Source organism: Pteropus vampyrus, unplaced genomic scaffold, assembly GCF_000151845.1.
Source record: "Pteropus vampyrus isolate Shadow unplaced genomic scaffold, Pvam_2.0 Scaffold74, whole genome shotgun sequence".
Classification (NCBI taxonomy): Eukaryota; Metazoa; Chordata; class Mammalia; order Chiroptera; family Pteropodidae; genus Pteropus; species Pteropus vampyrus.
Genome location: NW_011888855.1, coordinates 3,920,045 through 3,935,555, shown reverse-complemented (window position 1 = coordinate 3,935,555; position 15,511 = coordinate 3,920,045). Strand labels below are relative to the sequence as shown.

General features: G+C 54.0%; 1 protein-coding gene across 2 annotated transcripts in view; it reads left to right on the top strand.

The window, feature by feature from the left end:
* The first annotated feature begins 1,370 nt into the window (after positions 1–1,370).
* Positions 1,371–15,511, top strand: part of ACSL6 (acyl-CoA synthetase long chain family member 6) — a 52,432-nt gene continuing 38,291 nt past the window's right edge. The window contains exon 1 of one of the 2 annotated variants that reach the window (XM_011362268.1): positions 1,371–1,412. Coding sequence is in view for 1 of the 2 variants with exons in the window: in XM_011362270.1 (XP_011360572.1) it covers positions 1,756–1,804 (49 nt within the window). In the remaining variant the exon portion in view is untranslated. Of the gene's footprint in view, positions 1,413–1,684; positions 1,805–15,511 lie in introns of those variants that run through there. The other variant, XM_011362270.1, reaches the window with a different exon arrangement.

The following is a 15,511-nucleotide window of genomic DNA, read 5'->3' as shown; positions in this document are numbered from 1 at the left end:
ATGCAACATCCTGCAGGAGGCCAGGCTAAATGTGTCCCATGACATCACTCTACAGAAGAGGCTGCCAGGAGCCACACAAGGGCCTGAAGCTGTTCTGCAGCTGAGTGCTGCAGAGGAGGGCTAGGCCTGGGGCTTGCTGCCTGGCTCTTGGGTCCCTGCTCTGCGAAGAAATGCTTTGCGGGCCCCTGGCTTATGGGGAAATTGTCTGCCAACCTCTCTAGGCTAGTCTAGTCTGGGGATATACCTTCTTTCTGCCCAGCCTTATGGTTCCCCATGGGTCTTCAGTTAACTGCTGCGGAGGGTGTGGAGGAGGGATTCTGACAGCCATGTGACTCTCTCGAAGGAGCCCCACCAAGCCTGGAGCATGAGAGATTCCATCAAAGTCCTGACCAGGCTGCGCCTGAGTTCCAACAGGAGCATCTTTCCCAGGAGTCTAGATCCTACGATGAGGAAGAAGGCGGAGGATCATGCTGTAAACATGGGAAGTGTCTCACTTGCACCAACAACAGACAGGCCTGGGTAGGTGGTCTCTGGTAGATCTGAAGAGACCTCTGGCTTTTCCATCCCCTGCTGCCTGACCTCAGCTCTCTGGTTTCCTATCCTCTTCCTGGGTCAACTAGTGCCTGCTCCCGGAGGTCTGTATGGGGACAGCGTTGGGCTGCCTAAGCGCTGTCCTCGGTGCTGGAGGCCTAGTAGGACAAGCTTGTTTTGAGAACAAGCAAGTGTGTTGGGAGGAGGTGACTCTGAAATCCAAATATAAGTGCGGCCCACCAGAATATCCACATTTATTCTTTCCAAAGAATGTACACCTGGGCTTCCTCCTTTTAATCACAAACACTGAAACAGAAAGTGTATCCATCTGTGACTGTGTGGCCATTCATTGTAGCTATGTGTTGCCACTTATAGTTGGTATGAAGACCATGATTGCCTGTGTCCTCATGAGACACTTGTGATTTCATGTGTCTTCCTGTGATCTCATATGACCTCATTTGGAAGCCTTCAACTGTATGGAGCCCCGTCTGACCTTGGGTGGCCTCAGATCCAATCTTCTCAGAAAGGGAGATCTAAAGTCGGTTTCCCGGAGAATCTGGGCACTGGCCTAGCCTCCTTAGCTAGTTAGTGCCTGGATAGACGCTCACTGCCCCCCTCCTCACTGGCTCGCAGATTTGGCACCCAGAGTCTCCCAGTGTCCGCAAATTAAGGCCCTTGGGGGGCATCTCCGTCAGAGGGCACTGGCCCACAGGCATGTATGCCTCCTAGGACCGCGACCCCTCTGCCAGCTGAACCTGCTCAGCCATGAAAGCCAGCGTCGCGCGGGGTAAGAGTCGCTAATTGGTGGGGTGAGTGCGGCGTCACGCTCCCGCGCTAGTTGCCGGTGCGCGCCTCTCCTGCCGGTTTCCCCAGAACGCCGGGTCCTGACGTTGGGGGCAAGGGCGGAGACTGCCGTTCCGCGCTGCGGCCCGGCCCCTCCCCCGCCCGGGGCCTCGGCGGTTCAGCCGCGCCTCTGAGCACGGGGTGCGCCCCAGACCCGGGCGGTCTGCGGGCAGGCAGCGGGCTCCCGTGCGGAGCGCGCGCCGCGCCCTCCCCCTCCCGCCGAGTCTCTGCAGAGGCACGGGGAGGGGGCGCTGCGGAGCAGGGGGCGGGGGCTAAAAATAGCCGGCGGCGGCGGCGGCGCGACGACCGCTGAGGCTGTGGAGCTGCGGGGCTGCAGCCCGGGAGGCTGGACGGGGGCCAGGGCGAGCCCCGCTGACCGACATGCTGACCTTCTTCCTCGTCTCGGGGGGCTCTCTCTGGCTGTTCGCGGGTAAGTCCCCGTCCTGTCCTCGTCCCTGACCTCCAGCCCTCGCACGCTTTGGTGTCCTGGTCCAGGGTGGGGGCGATCCCTCAGCTCCAGCTGCCGAGCGGTCCCTTCAAGGAACACTCCTTCCCCGCCAGGCCGCCCAAGTCACCACCCCCCAAATTCTGGTGGTCTGCGGACGGGTTGGGAAGCAGCTGGATCTGCAGAAATAAGGGGCCTTGCTCTCTGCGACCAAACAACAACCTCCTTCCAGTTATCATGACCCCCCTTCCCTTATGGCGGGGGTCGTCCACTGATCAGACTAGGCCCTGAGCCCACTCGTCCTCCAAGGCCAAGTCCAGTGACAGACTTAATGCATCCTTGTCCGTCTCCAGAGTCTAGAGACTGAGGGTGTTGGTCGCAGAGGTCCTGCAGCAGGTCAGCCAGGTAACCTGGGACTTCCTGATCCCGGTAAGGGGTTCTCCTCACGACCCATCCCTGTCCACCCTTCAGCCAGAATACAAGGTATCTGTAAAGCCAGGGTTCACCGGTCTCCTCAGCCCTGCCCAGGGCTCCGTCTCCCTGCCCAGCACTTCCCCCACACACCTGGGGTCTCAGCACAGGCCCATTCATCCACCAGTTCTGCTGCCTGCACCAGCGGCTCCCCTTTATGAGCCTGGAATAATACTCTAAAAGGTCTCCACCCCACCCCCACCCCACCACCACCATGTCCAGATTCAGACTGATAATGTATGTGAGGTGCTTGAACCTTACACTGACCTTAAATGGGACCTAGCCCAGAGCAAATCCTCTATGAACATTATAGTGTTTATTATTTCACATTCGAACAGCAGCATCAGTGGAGGTAATAAGGTCTTTTTTAAGCCAAAGAAGGGGAAGAAGTTGACCCTTTCAGAATCCTTACCTGAAACTCTGCATGTATTATTTAATATTCACAGCAAATCCTAGGAGGTTGGTGGTGCTTTCCGCATTTTATGGAGGTTCAGAGGTTAATTGGCTTGACCAATGTCACACAAATAATATCTGGCAGACTGGGGTTCCATCCGAGGTTTTAATTGATCACTTATTGCCAAGTCCTTGGTGATATTAGGCTTGAACCTAGGAATTTTGTGGGCCAGGAGGTAATCACTCTCCCACTCACTGCCCGTAGCCCTGAGTCAGACCACAGGGACACCTCCCCTGAGCCGGGGAGGGGAGCGGGTAAGGCCTCTCTAATCCCCTTCTCTCTCTAAGCTCCTTCTGTCTGCTAGTGTCTGAGGACAGGCCGTGCAGGGCCACTCTGGGCCTGATGTGCTCATCCAACAGGCAGGGTTGGGGCTAGAGCTGGGGATAGGAGTAATGGGCAGGATTTATCAACACAATGACAATAGTAGTAATAGCCACCATTTATTGTCTGGGCAATAGTCTCAGAGCATTTCCCCAGAGCCAGGACCCCTTTGCCCTACCCTTAGGAGGCCTCCACCTGGCCATGGTTTGGTCTAAGGGCAGCTCTCTGGAGCAATGGTCTTCTGTGGCTGCAAGGAGGTGCCTGAGGGCTACAGGGCCACATATGGCAGGAGTCATCAGCAGCCCATGATAAAGAACCCCTCACAGTGCAAGGTCCGTCTGAAAGTGGGGTTTAGCAGGCACTGACTCAGCCTGGCCTTCTCTCCTGCTTTGTTGTGGAGCATTTCCCAAAGTGGTCAGGTGCCTCTCCAAATAGGGAAACTGTCTCAGGGACTGTACAGGGGCCTCAGAGTGGTCAAGCAGGAAGAGTCTTGGGGCAAGTGGCAGCTGCTTCTATAGGGGCTGAACTTCTCAGTGCAAACAAGAGTTTCCTCAAAGTTGCCACGTTGGCTGTAAGAGTGAGAGACTGAGGCTGGCGTGTGGTGTTCATTGGTCAGAACACTCCAGACATACGTTGCAGCATTCCCAGGTCATGTATCCACTTTGTTTGGAACTTTGCCTGGACCCCAGCCTTTCTCTGGGGGAAGAGGGGACTCCTAAGCTAAAACTGAGAAAATATTCCGCCTTATAATCTCCAGGGTCCCATGGCAGCTGCCAGATCCCTTTGGCTCAGCCAGAAACAGGAGAATACCCCTGAGGTAATATCACCCTTTAGTAGAGTTACATGCTTTTTGCCACTCAATCTTGCCTACTGCAACAAGGGCTGCCTTCAAGGGCCACAGGTAGAGAGTGACGTGCAAGGTGGGGGGAGACACCTGGATGAGGAACTGACTATCTGGAGGGGACAGCAGGGTGCTCTGAGTCTTTGGAGAGCAAGGACTGCATCTGTCCTGCTCCCCACCGGGGAGGCCAGCCCACAGTTCTACCTGTGTGTTAAGTAGTAAACAAGGAAACAGATAAAATATATCTGGCATGAGTCAGATGCTGTGCCTGATCTCAATGCCCTCAGCACTCACGACTATGGGAGCAATGGATTGGTAGTTCTGCCTGCTTATATGGCAACATTGTGCAAAGTAGAAAGAGGCAGTTCTCTTAGTCGATGTATTTCTAAAAGAGCACCCCTTCTTCTAGGCTGATGCAGTCTGATGCTGTCGTACATGGTCCAGTCTGCTCAACCATATACCCAGCCAGCAGTAACAACCGAATGGGCTTCTGCAGCATATAGGGGTGTTTATCAAAGGCAGGGAGGCCAAAGTCCAGATAGAGAAAGTCAGGCAAGCAAAAGTATGGAGGAAAAACTGTGGTGAGGGTAGGTCTTCAGGGTCTTGTGACTGGGGAGCCTAGGTTGTGAGAGGAAGATGGAGCCTTGATAGGAGGGGATTCTGGAGGAGAGGGTTTCATTTAGGGGGCAGAGAAACCCTCAATTTAGCTGCAGTGGCCTGGCTAAGCCAGCAGGAAGGGAGTGAAGGCTGGGAGAGCAGTGGGAGGCTGCTGTGATGTTGTTTCCGAGAATGGATATGGCCCAAGGATGGCCCATTCGAGGCTGGGCTCCAGGAAGGGGAAGGTAGGAGGCCCCAGCTGTGACCTTGGGGGAATGGAGGATGGCCCTGGTGTCAGAGAACAATGTGGTAGCCTTCTGGCTGTAGGTGTCCTGGGTACGTTCAGACTTGCACAGCCTGGCTCAGCTCACCCCTGTCAGATCTTACCCCCATCCTAGGTTCCCATAAGGGTAGGGGACTAGTATGAGGTCTGGGGCCATCACGGGGGGCCCAAAAAGGCAGCTAGGACCCCGACAGGTGGTGGAGTTCTAAGCAGAACAGCTGAGGACACAAAAGAAAGCCTGGGTCTGCACATGGTACACCACCTCAGTGCCTGCTCACCCTCCCCAGCCTGTGGTAGGATATAGAGGTGGTCCCAGTGAGAGCTCACCGACAGCAGGGGGCAGCAGAACCCGGCCATTCTACTCTCCAGCTGGTTTTCTGTTCCTCATGATTGATTATAAAGGCTCCTAGGCTGATCTTCAGAAGGCCAAATTTGACTCAGCTACAGTCCCTTTTGGGACCCAGAGCTGTCCCATACACGCAGCAAGCAGGTTAAGTGAGCATGAAGCTCTGGCTTATTTGCAAAAAGAAGCAAAAGTTATAGGTCTTTTTATAACAGAACCTGTGCTGGGTAACTAGCCTGTGCCTGGCACTTGGTAGGTACACAGATATTCACTGAATGAAGTACTGTGGGTGGGGGGAAGTTTTTTATGGTGGAAAGTATTGTTGCAAACATGCTGACTTGACTCCTGTTTCCCTGAGCACCTACCATGTGTCAAGCACTGTGTTCTACAATTCCCTAAGCTTTCTTTTAATCTTCCCCACAACATGGTGCTATGTTATCCCGTTTAATAGATGAGGTACTGAGACACAGGAAAGTTCAATGGAGAAATGACTCCTAAGAGCTGTGAGCCAGACCCCATTCTCAGACTTCTAGTCCGGGAAGGGAGCACCAGGCACGATCAGGCAGGGTCCGAGCCCCTCCAGCAGACTTGTCAAGGGGCATAAGCAAGGGAGTGGTCCTTGAACACGGGAAGGTAAAGAGAAGACAAGTGTAAAATGCCAAGGGCAGGGGCTGGCACACGGGAAAGGGCTCATTAAGTGTTAGCTAAAGTTATAACAACCTGAGCTAAGCTCTCCTGAAAGAGGGTATAGGATTCTGACATGCAGAAAGGAAGTAAGGAAAGAAAAGCCATTCCAGGCAGAGTGACCTGTGTAAGGAAAGATTGGCAGTAGGAATGAATGAGAGCTAGGGACACACCATGTAGCCAATGAGGTGGTGGTCAGGGCTAAGCTCTGTAGGCCCTAGAATGTCAGACCAGGCTGCATGGACTTTATCAAGGACATATGGCCAAAACTGGGCGCGGCACTGTACAAGCCATATACCTCCCCTGGTGGCACAGGTTCCACAGAACTACAGTCTTTGGCCTCCTCCACTAGGCCTGTGACCTCCTTGAGGGCAGGGCCAGGGTGTCCTCTCTCTCTGCCCCAACCCAGGGCTGGGCATACAGTATGCATCAGCGTTTATTGCATAAGTGAATGATATGAAGAGTTTTCTGAAAATAATTTATTTTAATGATGAAGTGTTTTATACACTATTTTCCCACCACAAGATAATTAACAAACAACAGACCTTGAATGTGCTCCTACTAGGTACCAGGCTGTATATCCAGCTGGGGGACAATGCCAATATGGTAGAAGCAGTAGAGGAAGGCAGGTGTGAACTCCTTGCATGCACGGCCAAGTCAGCCTTCACTGGAGATCCCTTAGTGCCGAGAACCCAGAACAGAGGAGGTGTCCCAGAAGAGTTTAATGAATGAATGGGTGAGTGAATGAGTGAATGAACGAATGATGGAACCTACAGCTTCAGGGTAACTGGTTTTGGGAAACTTAGACTTCTCTGAGGACGAGATCTCACTGTTTTCTTAAAGCTCCATTTCCTGTCTCCCGGTAGACTGGGAGCTCTGGCCAAGTGGTAGTGAGAGGTCAAGGTTCATGGCTCACTGGCTAGTCTGGTCACTCACTACTTGGCCTGGCCAGAGTCCCCACTAACCGCACCCATTGGGTCCCAGGAAGGGAACGCTGTGGGCGAGATGCTACTTTGTGCCCTAGGGTTGTCCTTCAGCATGCCCAGGGGTGGTTCCCTGTCGCCACTCAGCTGCTCTAGGAGCCCATGTTTGGTGTGGTCATTCTCAGACTTAGTTCCTTTGTGTGGCTCCTGATTCATGTGAGGCTTGAGGTCTGGCAGAAGTGGGAAGATGACGAGTGGGTTAGGACAAATTCTGAGCTGAGCTAAGCTAGCTCTTCTAAGGCCTAGCCTGTAATCTTAGCACCTGAAGGATTTCAAATCCCAAGAAGTCCCACCTGTGCCTATTCACTTGCTCTTGCTAGAGACACCTTTCCTCTTTCAAAAGCTACTCCAGGCATTTTTCTGGGGGTATCTGTGGAGAATTGGAGATAGCTAGGTTCTAATTTGCCATCTGCCCATTCAAGCCTGCTTTCTGAGATGCTGTCTCCTGGGGCTTTAGAGCAGGAAGCCAGGCCAGGGTGGTAACAGCGAGAGAACAATCAGCATCTGTTTTCAGACCTTGGGAGAAGCAAATCTGCATTGGTACCTGTAGGGGACAGGAACAGAGCTGGTGATTGATGGCTATTTGAGGAATGAGAGAGGAGAGGTTGAATGGGTGGCGCTGGGACAGATCCCACTAACCATCCCTGCCAGGAACCTTACTTTGCCCACCAACACAGGAGATGGATGGCCATGCTACAAAATCCTGTTTCTGCCTTCAGTGTGTGGACTGTTGTTGGGGCTGAGACTCCCCATGAGGTTCCTCCTGACCACTACCTCCTGCCCCTGCTGTGGCTATAAACCTTTCTGGGCACTGACTGTAGATCCTGCTGAATAGGCAAAAGGGCCACTGGGAGGGACAGTGAAGTCAACCAGAGATAAGATAGCAAGGCCAGCTAGGCCACACAGCAAGGACAGTCAGAGACTGGGATGGGAAGTTAGTCAGAGCTGGGACAGAGAGAGCAGCAAGATGGGATGTGGGCCAGCCAGTGAGACCGGACAGGGAAGTTGGCCAGAGGCTGGACGGCGAGGCCCTGGAGGCCAGTGAGAGGAAGGCAGTTATCAGCCTGCAGAAGGATCACTCGGCTGGGCCCCATCCAGACCTACAGTGGCCCCTTGCCTTTGGAAGGTGCAGAGCTTCTGGCCCCCTAGAGCTGAGGCTGCATGAAGCCACCTAGATCCCAGGACCCTGCTCAGTGGTTAGAGGACTTCAGGGTTAATGGTGACTGTGCCACCCAGCAGATGGTTTGGTGTGGCTCTCTGGGGGATACCTTCGACTCACCCATATTCAGCCCCCAACCCTGCCTTCAGGCTCTCTCCATAAGCCTGGCTCTGTCTGGGATGGTGGATAGAACAGGAGAGCAGGTCTTCCCTGGCCAGCGGGCTTGTGGGAGATTTGGGTACATGTGTCCCTGTTCTCTTTGCCCCGGGTCAGACATCAGGGAAGGCTGTGACCTCTGAAGCCCTCTTTTCCATCTGGACTGAGGTGTCCTTTCTCCTCTTCCATGAACTCTGCGCACGCTATATGGCCCCAACTAACAGTGGGAAGACCCTTAGAGGGAGGCAACAGTGGACAGCCTTCAGAGATGAGTGTTTTCTTTGGGCTGAGAGGCTGTCAAGGCCCGTTTCCCTTCGATTGCAGGAGGTCTGCAGAGGGGCTGCCACCCCTCCTATTGGTTCAGAAGCAGTTCTTAAGTGGTTTTGTCCTAGATTTCCTCTCAAGCTAAATGATCTTACTGTGTCATTGTCTCCTGTTAGTGGGAATCTGAGTAGCATCCATGCTCCATAGGGTACAAAGTTTGTGCTGTGGTTAGTGGACAGCTCTTGGTGACCCTAGCATTTCTGGCCTCTGAAAGTCTGAACAAGATTGAAGTCTGACCTGTCATGGTGCCTCTGTTGAGGATGATGTCCTAAGCCCTGGAGTGTCCCAGAAGCTAGGCTCCGGGTTACTATAAACCCACAGCTCGAGGGTACTTTTGGTAGCAGCGCTGTGGGTGGCAGGCAGAGGGTACATGTGGCCGCCATTCCTAAAAGTCCTCTCTGTGCATTGCAAGGTCTTTTGTTTACCATCACATTTTTCTTCCCATTTCTTTTCCCATAGTGAGAATTACTGAAGTTTCCTCATATTGCTCCCTGAGACGCAGCCATTACTATTTTAGAAAAGGACAAAACCAATGCAGTTTCAGAATGGGCCATCCCATTTCTTGGTCCCACCTCCCCCTGACCTGACGCACTGCTTTCCTCTGCAGCCGCAGAGCCTCCGGCTCCCTCTGGAAAGATGGTGGGTTCAGTGAGAACCCAAGTGCTGGTGCTCTCTGTGGGTCAGTGTGAACAAGGGCTGTATCCCTCCCCGGCCAACCAGGGCCTCATTTTACTTTGGTCTGAAAGAGATTTTTGTTTTCTGGTGAGAACAGCCCCAGCCTGGCCAGGCTGGAGCCAGTGGCAGGAATACAAACCCTTTCATGTGACAGGCTCAGAGTGGAGAGATACAGGCCTGCCAGCAGCATGCCCTCCCCTGCCACTGCTTGGAGGTGGTCATTTGCATATTTCCCATTCACCCTGGCCTTGAAAAGGAGGCCTGAGTTCTCAGTGCTCCCTGCCCAGCTGAGGACTGAGCTGCTTGAGCCTGGCATTAACCCTGTGGACGCCAGGGGCACTTACTGGCCAGCCACAGGGCTTAGCAGCCAGAGGGCAGTGAGAGGCAGTAGCAGCTGCTGTGTGGCCCTGGCCTCCAGCGGGATGATCCAGGAGGTAGCAGGGTACCATCCCCCAGCACAGCTGAACTGAGTGAAATTCAGATTTGGTTTTTCTGGCATTCAGAAGAGGAACTTTGTCAAAGTATGGGGAAACCAAAAAATTAAGCTATTTATCACATTTGCCAGAAAATTTACCTTTAACCAAAGGGTAAAAGGTAAATGGGTCCTTAGCAGGACCCTCTCTTTTCTCTGCTTATTGTCTGGTCTATGAAAAAACAATGACGCCTAGAATGCTGGGTGAAGGACCTACGTTGATTTCTCGCTATAGCAGCCATTTCTTTGGCAGGGACCTAGGGGCACAGCTTGCCTAGGGCACTGTTGCATCCTAAAACCCCAGGGTACTAGGTCAGGTGAGCTGGTGGGTGCCCTTAGCTTGTGGCTGTGACCTCATAGGCATGAGGCATATATACAGTACCAACCACAGTGTTTTCTTTCTGCAGTGAAATGCTACCCTCCCAGCCTCAGCTTCCCGCCCCAGTCTTCAGTGCAGCCAGGCTCCTGCCTGCTTCTCAGGAGCCCCGACATCTCACAGTCCCTTCCTGTGACTTACCAACCTGCTTGTGTCACTGTCCCTTTCTCAGAACAATCCCCCTTCTGATCCTCTCTTTGCTCCCCCTCCCTGACTGAGGATGTGCCTTAGGTTCTGCCTTTTGTGCATTTATCCCCGAGCAGGGTGTCCCCAGCTGAACAAGCAGGCAAGCAAATCCCTCTCTTGCTCCCCCCACTTCAATAGCCCCAACCATATCTTAGAAGGACCCTCCCTATTTTAAGGAGTTCCCCTCTAGCTAGAGGAGGTCACATCCTGTACCTTGTACCCTGGCCACCTGCAGTTAAGCTCTGAGAGCATGCCAGGAGCAGCCCATGTTTTCTTTACTGAGCTTGAAACTGTAGGGTTTGCCATGTGTCCTTGGTCTGGGCCAGTGTTGAAATGGATTGCTGCTCCTGAGGCCAGGACTGGCAGCCCTAATGGGGACTGGCCAGAAAGGAGGAGAGAGGGTCATGTTGCAGCCCCAGGATTTGGCTGTCTGCATAGTGGGGCCTGGCCAGGGGGTTTTCCTCTGCTTGTGTGGCACTCGCAGCCCTCGCCAGTACTCCAGGGTCATGCCTGCTGTCCCAGGGCTTGGTGTGGAAAGAAGGATGATGAGGCTGAGGTTCATCTATACCATCAGTCCTGGTCATTGTCCCCTGTAAATGTTTCCAAAGGAAATGCTGCCACTGTCTTAGCCTCTGCTGCCCAGCTTTGTTCTGAGAATTTTGTAGGGCTTGATTTGTAGTAAGGACAACGTTTATCTCGGAGCTTGTGAAAGACACTGTGTTTCTCTTTTCTCCTCTGTTCTCAAGGCTGTTTATATTTTTCAGTTCCTGAAAGTGTTGTTTGAGCCTGGTTTCCCGGTGCTGTCGTCAGGAATGTGGGCCCATGGTCCCTGACCAGGTCTTAGGGTGAGTGAGATTCTTGAGAGGTGCTGGCATGAGGATGGGGGGTGGAGGGCAGCGGAGGCTGCTTTCCACAGAGTGTATTGCTGTGGGGGGCTTGTTCACAGTGAGTTTGAGCTAGTTGGGACAGATGGCCCTGCACGGTGGTCAGGTACAGCCAACCTCAGTTGGGCCTTTCACATTCAAGAGACTTAATTGAACCTTCAGAGCTCTAATCAGGCTCCTCGGGAGCTCTGTGGGTAAGCCACCCTGTAACCCAGCAACTTTGCTTCTCTCCCGGGGGATGTGCAGTCGGTCTCACCTGGCAGTTCCTGGCTTGGAGAGGCTCTTGGCCCCATCTCTGCCCCAGCCATCAGTGGTTCTGTGATGCTAATTAAAACCCAAGAGGAAGATGGAGAGAAAGCCCCTCTCTCACAGCAGAGACCAGTGTGGACGGGGTGGATGCTGAGCTAAGTACGGGCTTCCGTGTCTGCGTCTCTGCTGGTCAGGGTCACACAGGTGTTGATGATGAGATTTGTGTTTTTCTTAACCTGGTGACTGGGCCACAAACTTCCTGTGGTAGAACTGCTGCCATGGCCTCGTGTCTCTGGCACCCTGTGTAGTTTTCTTTCAGCCAGGACACTGGTTGTGGCCACTGGATTTTCTGCCCCAGAAGCATTTAATGCTTCTGCCCCTTGAGAAGCATTAAAAGAAGCTTTCATGTTACTTACAGACATCTCCGAAGACATCTAGAGAAAGGTAGGGGACCTGCCAAGAAGAAAGGGAAAAGGGCTTTATGGGCCAAACGTGAATCCTCAGGCAGTTGTGCATTTGAAAGCTTCCTCCAGGTGGTTTGGGGAGGGCTGGAGCCTGGGGGCCTAGAAAGGCTTGTGCCAAGTTCCCTGTGAGGGCTGCTGGGGCAGGAAGCTCTCCTCATGGCTCACTCCAGGTGGCAGGCTGAGAAGTAGAAGTTGTATCAGCCCCAGAGAAGGTGTTGCAAGGCCTGTGGGCACTAGAGTTGAGAGGCAGATTGTGCAAACAGCTCTGAAGAGGGAGCTCAGAGCACCAGGTCATGGCCTGGGATGGTCTTGCTACAGAAGAAGTGAGTTGGATTTGGGTGGGCAGTAGCCTAGTCCTGGAAGGCTCAGAAGCACCACTTGTGGGCAGGGCCTAGTGGGGGTGGGTGGTGAGCTGGGTCATGTAGCCCGGACCTGCCTTTTACTCTCTAGCAGTAACTGCTATGTGCCTACTGTGTGCTCAACCACAAAGTAGACGTGAAAAAAAGGCTGTACCTGATCCTCACCCCCACCCCTCACCCTATGGAAACAGACCTTGCAGGAATGAGGCCCTGGGACCTTAGGGTCTCAGTCTGTCTCCCAGAGGCCGAGAGAGTTCAGAGCTCGGTTTTGGTTCCAACAGGCCAAGATGTGGATTCTGGCTCCAGGTTGGCCACCCCGCTGGCAACCCAGGAAAGTGGCATCACAGAGGAGATATTGTGCCCAGGCATCTTGTGGAGGAGATGAGCCAGTAGCTTTCACCTGATGACCCTGACCCTTAGTCTGCAGTGTTTCCACTGCCCAGAGCATCTCTGAGCAGATGTTTTGTCTGAGACCGTGCCCAGCTTCCTTCCTCTCCCGGAGTACACTGGTTGTTTACTTGTTGGCGTGAGGAGCGGGGGCAGCCCCTGGGAGGGGCTAGAGGTGGAGTCTCTTTGGTGATGGTGCAGGCCTCCTTCAGCACCAGAGACCTGGCATCCCCAGCCCCACTCCCAGTCCTTCCCACCACCTCACCACTCCTGCTGGCTGCAGGTCTCCATCCCATGGCTGAGGCCTTGGCACCTAGTCAGTGTCACAGATGGATATGTAAAGAGGCTTTGTCCTTAAGTAACCCATTTGGCAAACTCTTCTCCAGGACTGAAGATGGAGTGGGGGTGGAGAGTGCAGAGGGGTGTGAACTGAGGTGCTGGCAACCTGGCAGAATGGGGGTTAAGGCTGGATTGCTTGGCTCTGAGCTGATCTGAGCCAGCACCGCCCAGTGTGCAGATGGAGGGGGTGGGGCAGCAGGGCCCTTGAGGGGCCAGCAGCTTTTCATAGAGCTGTTCTGTGCCCGGGTCCCTGCCAGACCTGCTCCCACGGCTGCCGGGGAGCCTCTGCCACCACTGCTAACGACTCCGACACCATCCGGCTTCTCAGAGCAGGCGGCCATTGCAATCAGCTGTCCCCAGGAGGGCAGACTTGGGGCAGGGCCTTCGCCACTTTTGTGCTTTGATCAAGATGTGGTAAGCTCTCTCCCTGAGCCCCACACACCCTTTATAAATAGAGGCTGGTACTAGTGGGACCAGCTCAGCTGCCTCCCCAGTGCCAGGAGCCCGCTGGAAAGGTAGGATGTGAATGCATGTACTTTTGCAAGTTGTCTTTGAGCCCTAATGGCTGGCAAAGAGACGGAGGAACCGCTTCAGCTAACTACTGTCTACCGAGTCTTTCTCTATGTGCCTGGCACCGTACTCTCTGTCCATGAGCTTTTTTTGAGATGAGGCCCGGAGGGGTGAAGTGACTTGTCCAAGGTCATACAGCTATCAACTGTCTGAGTCAGGATTTGGACCCAGGTCAGTTTAGCACCAGAACGCCCCTTTGGGCCCTTTCCCTAGATCATTTCTGAGAACCCTGGGCCCTGAGAGAGATTGTGATTTTCTTTTTTGAGCTATTCATTGGGAGTTGAGCAGGTCCTTTAATGATCTGGTGGCTTACCTTGTGCTTTGCCACTCTTTCTGTAGGCCTGAGAGGTTTGCAGAGGCCCAGAACCCCATCATAAGAACCCCTACTCCACTCCAGGCTAATACAAGGAAGCTGGGGTGATTCTAAGGGGAAAATCTGAGGATCATGGAGGACCTCAGTGGCAGCATGATGAGTTTGGACTTTTGTCCCGAGGTGGTAGGGAGCCGGATGAGGTTTCTGAGCAGTGGCATGTTATAGTCACATCTATGTATCAGGAAAGTAACCGGTATCAGTGAAAGCATGAGTCAGAGTAAGGAGACATGTGACGAGGCTGGTGTGGGGGTCTGGACTGCACTCAGTGGTTGCTGTACCAGGCCAGAGGCCGTGGAGGTGGAGAGGTATTTTGGAGCTGGTCTTGACAGCCGTTGAACTAGACTGTGAAGGTTCAGAATGCTGAGCTTAGGAAGCTGGATCGGCACAGGGTCCTTAGAGCCAAGCCATGGTCCCCAGAGTCATCCTCACAGGGACTGTGCTCTGGGTGAGGCTTTGCCTCTGCTGCCACCTTGGAGCCAGTATGCTTCCCGCCAGGGCCCCTTTCCTCCCATTCTCTCCCTTCCTGGCTTTTGAGAACTACCCACCACCCACCTTCCATGTGCCTTGAAGCAGCAGAGGACATGGCGAGTCAGGGGAGCCCCAGGCCCCTAGCCCGTGCCACCACTTGGTATTCTGAACTAGTCTATGCCAGAGAAGAAAGCATAGGCTGTGCTGGAGAAGAGAAAGCTAATTCCTGCTGAGGGCTAGGTCCTCCTGCCAGGTGAATATTTACAAACACTCACAGCCGCTCACTTGGCAACACCAGCACCACTGATTCCCTTGGGTGCCGTTCACCCCAACCCCCCGCCCCAGGCTGTTACAACTAGGAGAGCCTCCTGGGCACAGAAGGAGGTAGCCATGGCTAGGCTCCTAGCGACCACCAAGTCCCACCCCAGGTCAACAGAGAGGGCATGACGGTCAGAGGAGGCCAAGGCCCTGTGAAATAATGAGATGAGACTGGACTCCCAGACCTAGGCTTTGCCTTGTCTCATGCCAAGGGCTTGGTGGTGCAGGCTGGCTCTGAGGCCCATGTCCTCAGAGGACCTGAATTTGCAGCTCTGCCCTACAGTGGCCCCCATTGTCTGAAGGGAATCTCAGGGTAAACGTGAGCAGTCCTGACTCTGTGAAGCCAGGGCAGAGTGCAGGCCCTGCCCCAGCACAGAGCTGCAGCCACCTCAGACGCCTCCTTAGGTATTGGCCACCTACGTAGGAGCCCAGGGAGGAGTGGGTGGCCAGGTCCTTTCCCCACCACTTCCATCGCCCCAGGTGAGTGGGATTCTTGGAGAAGAATGACCCAGCCATGAGAAGATGGCCAGTGCTTGTTGCGAGGCTGGGGAGTAGCCCACCCGTAGTTTGTGCCTGGCAAAGAGCCACTGACTGGCCTGACTGGCTTATTGCTGCTTACAAGCTCTGGTGCTCAGTGCTGCCCCCTAGCACCTGCAGCCTGGGCCTGGGCCCTTCTGAGCAGGTCTAGAGCTTTTTGTTTTCTGTTCATCACCACTGCAAAGGAGAGCATGGGCTGTGGATATGGATGGCGCAGTGTTGGCAGGGGCGCAGTGGTGGTATAGTGTAAGGCAGTGATTTGGGAGGCTGTAGTCTGAGGCTTGAGACCTGACTCCCCGACTCGCTCACTGTGTACCTGTAAATGGAGGTAACTTCTTCAGTGGAGTCTCTGTGTTCCCACTTTATAATGAGTCCATGAGCTCTTGTGAGGATCCAACAGGGCAGTGTGCAGGCAAGGG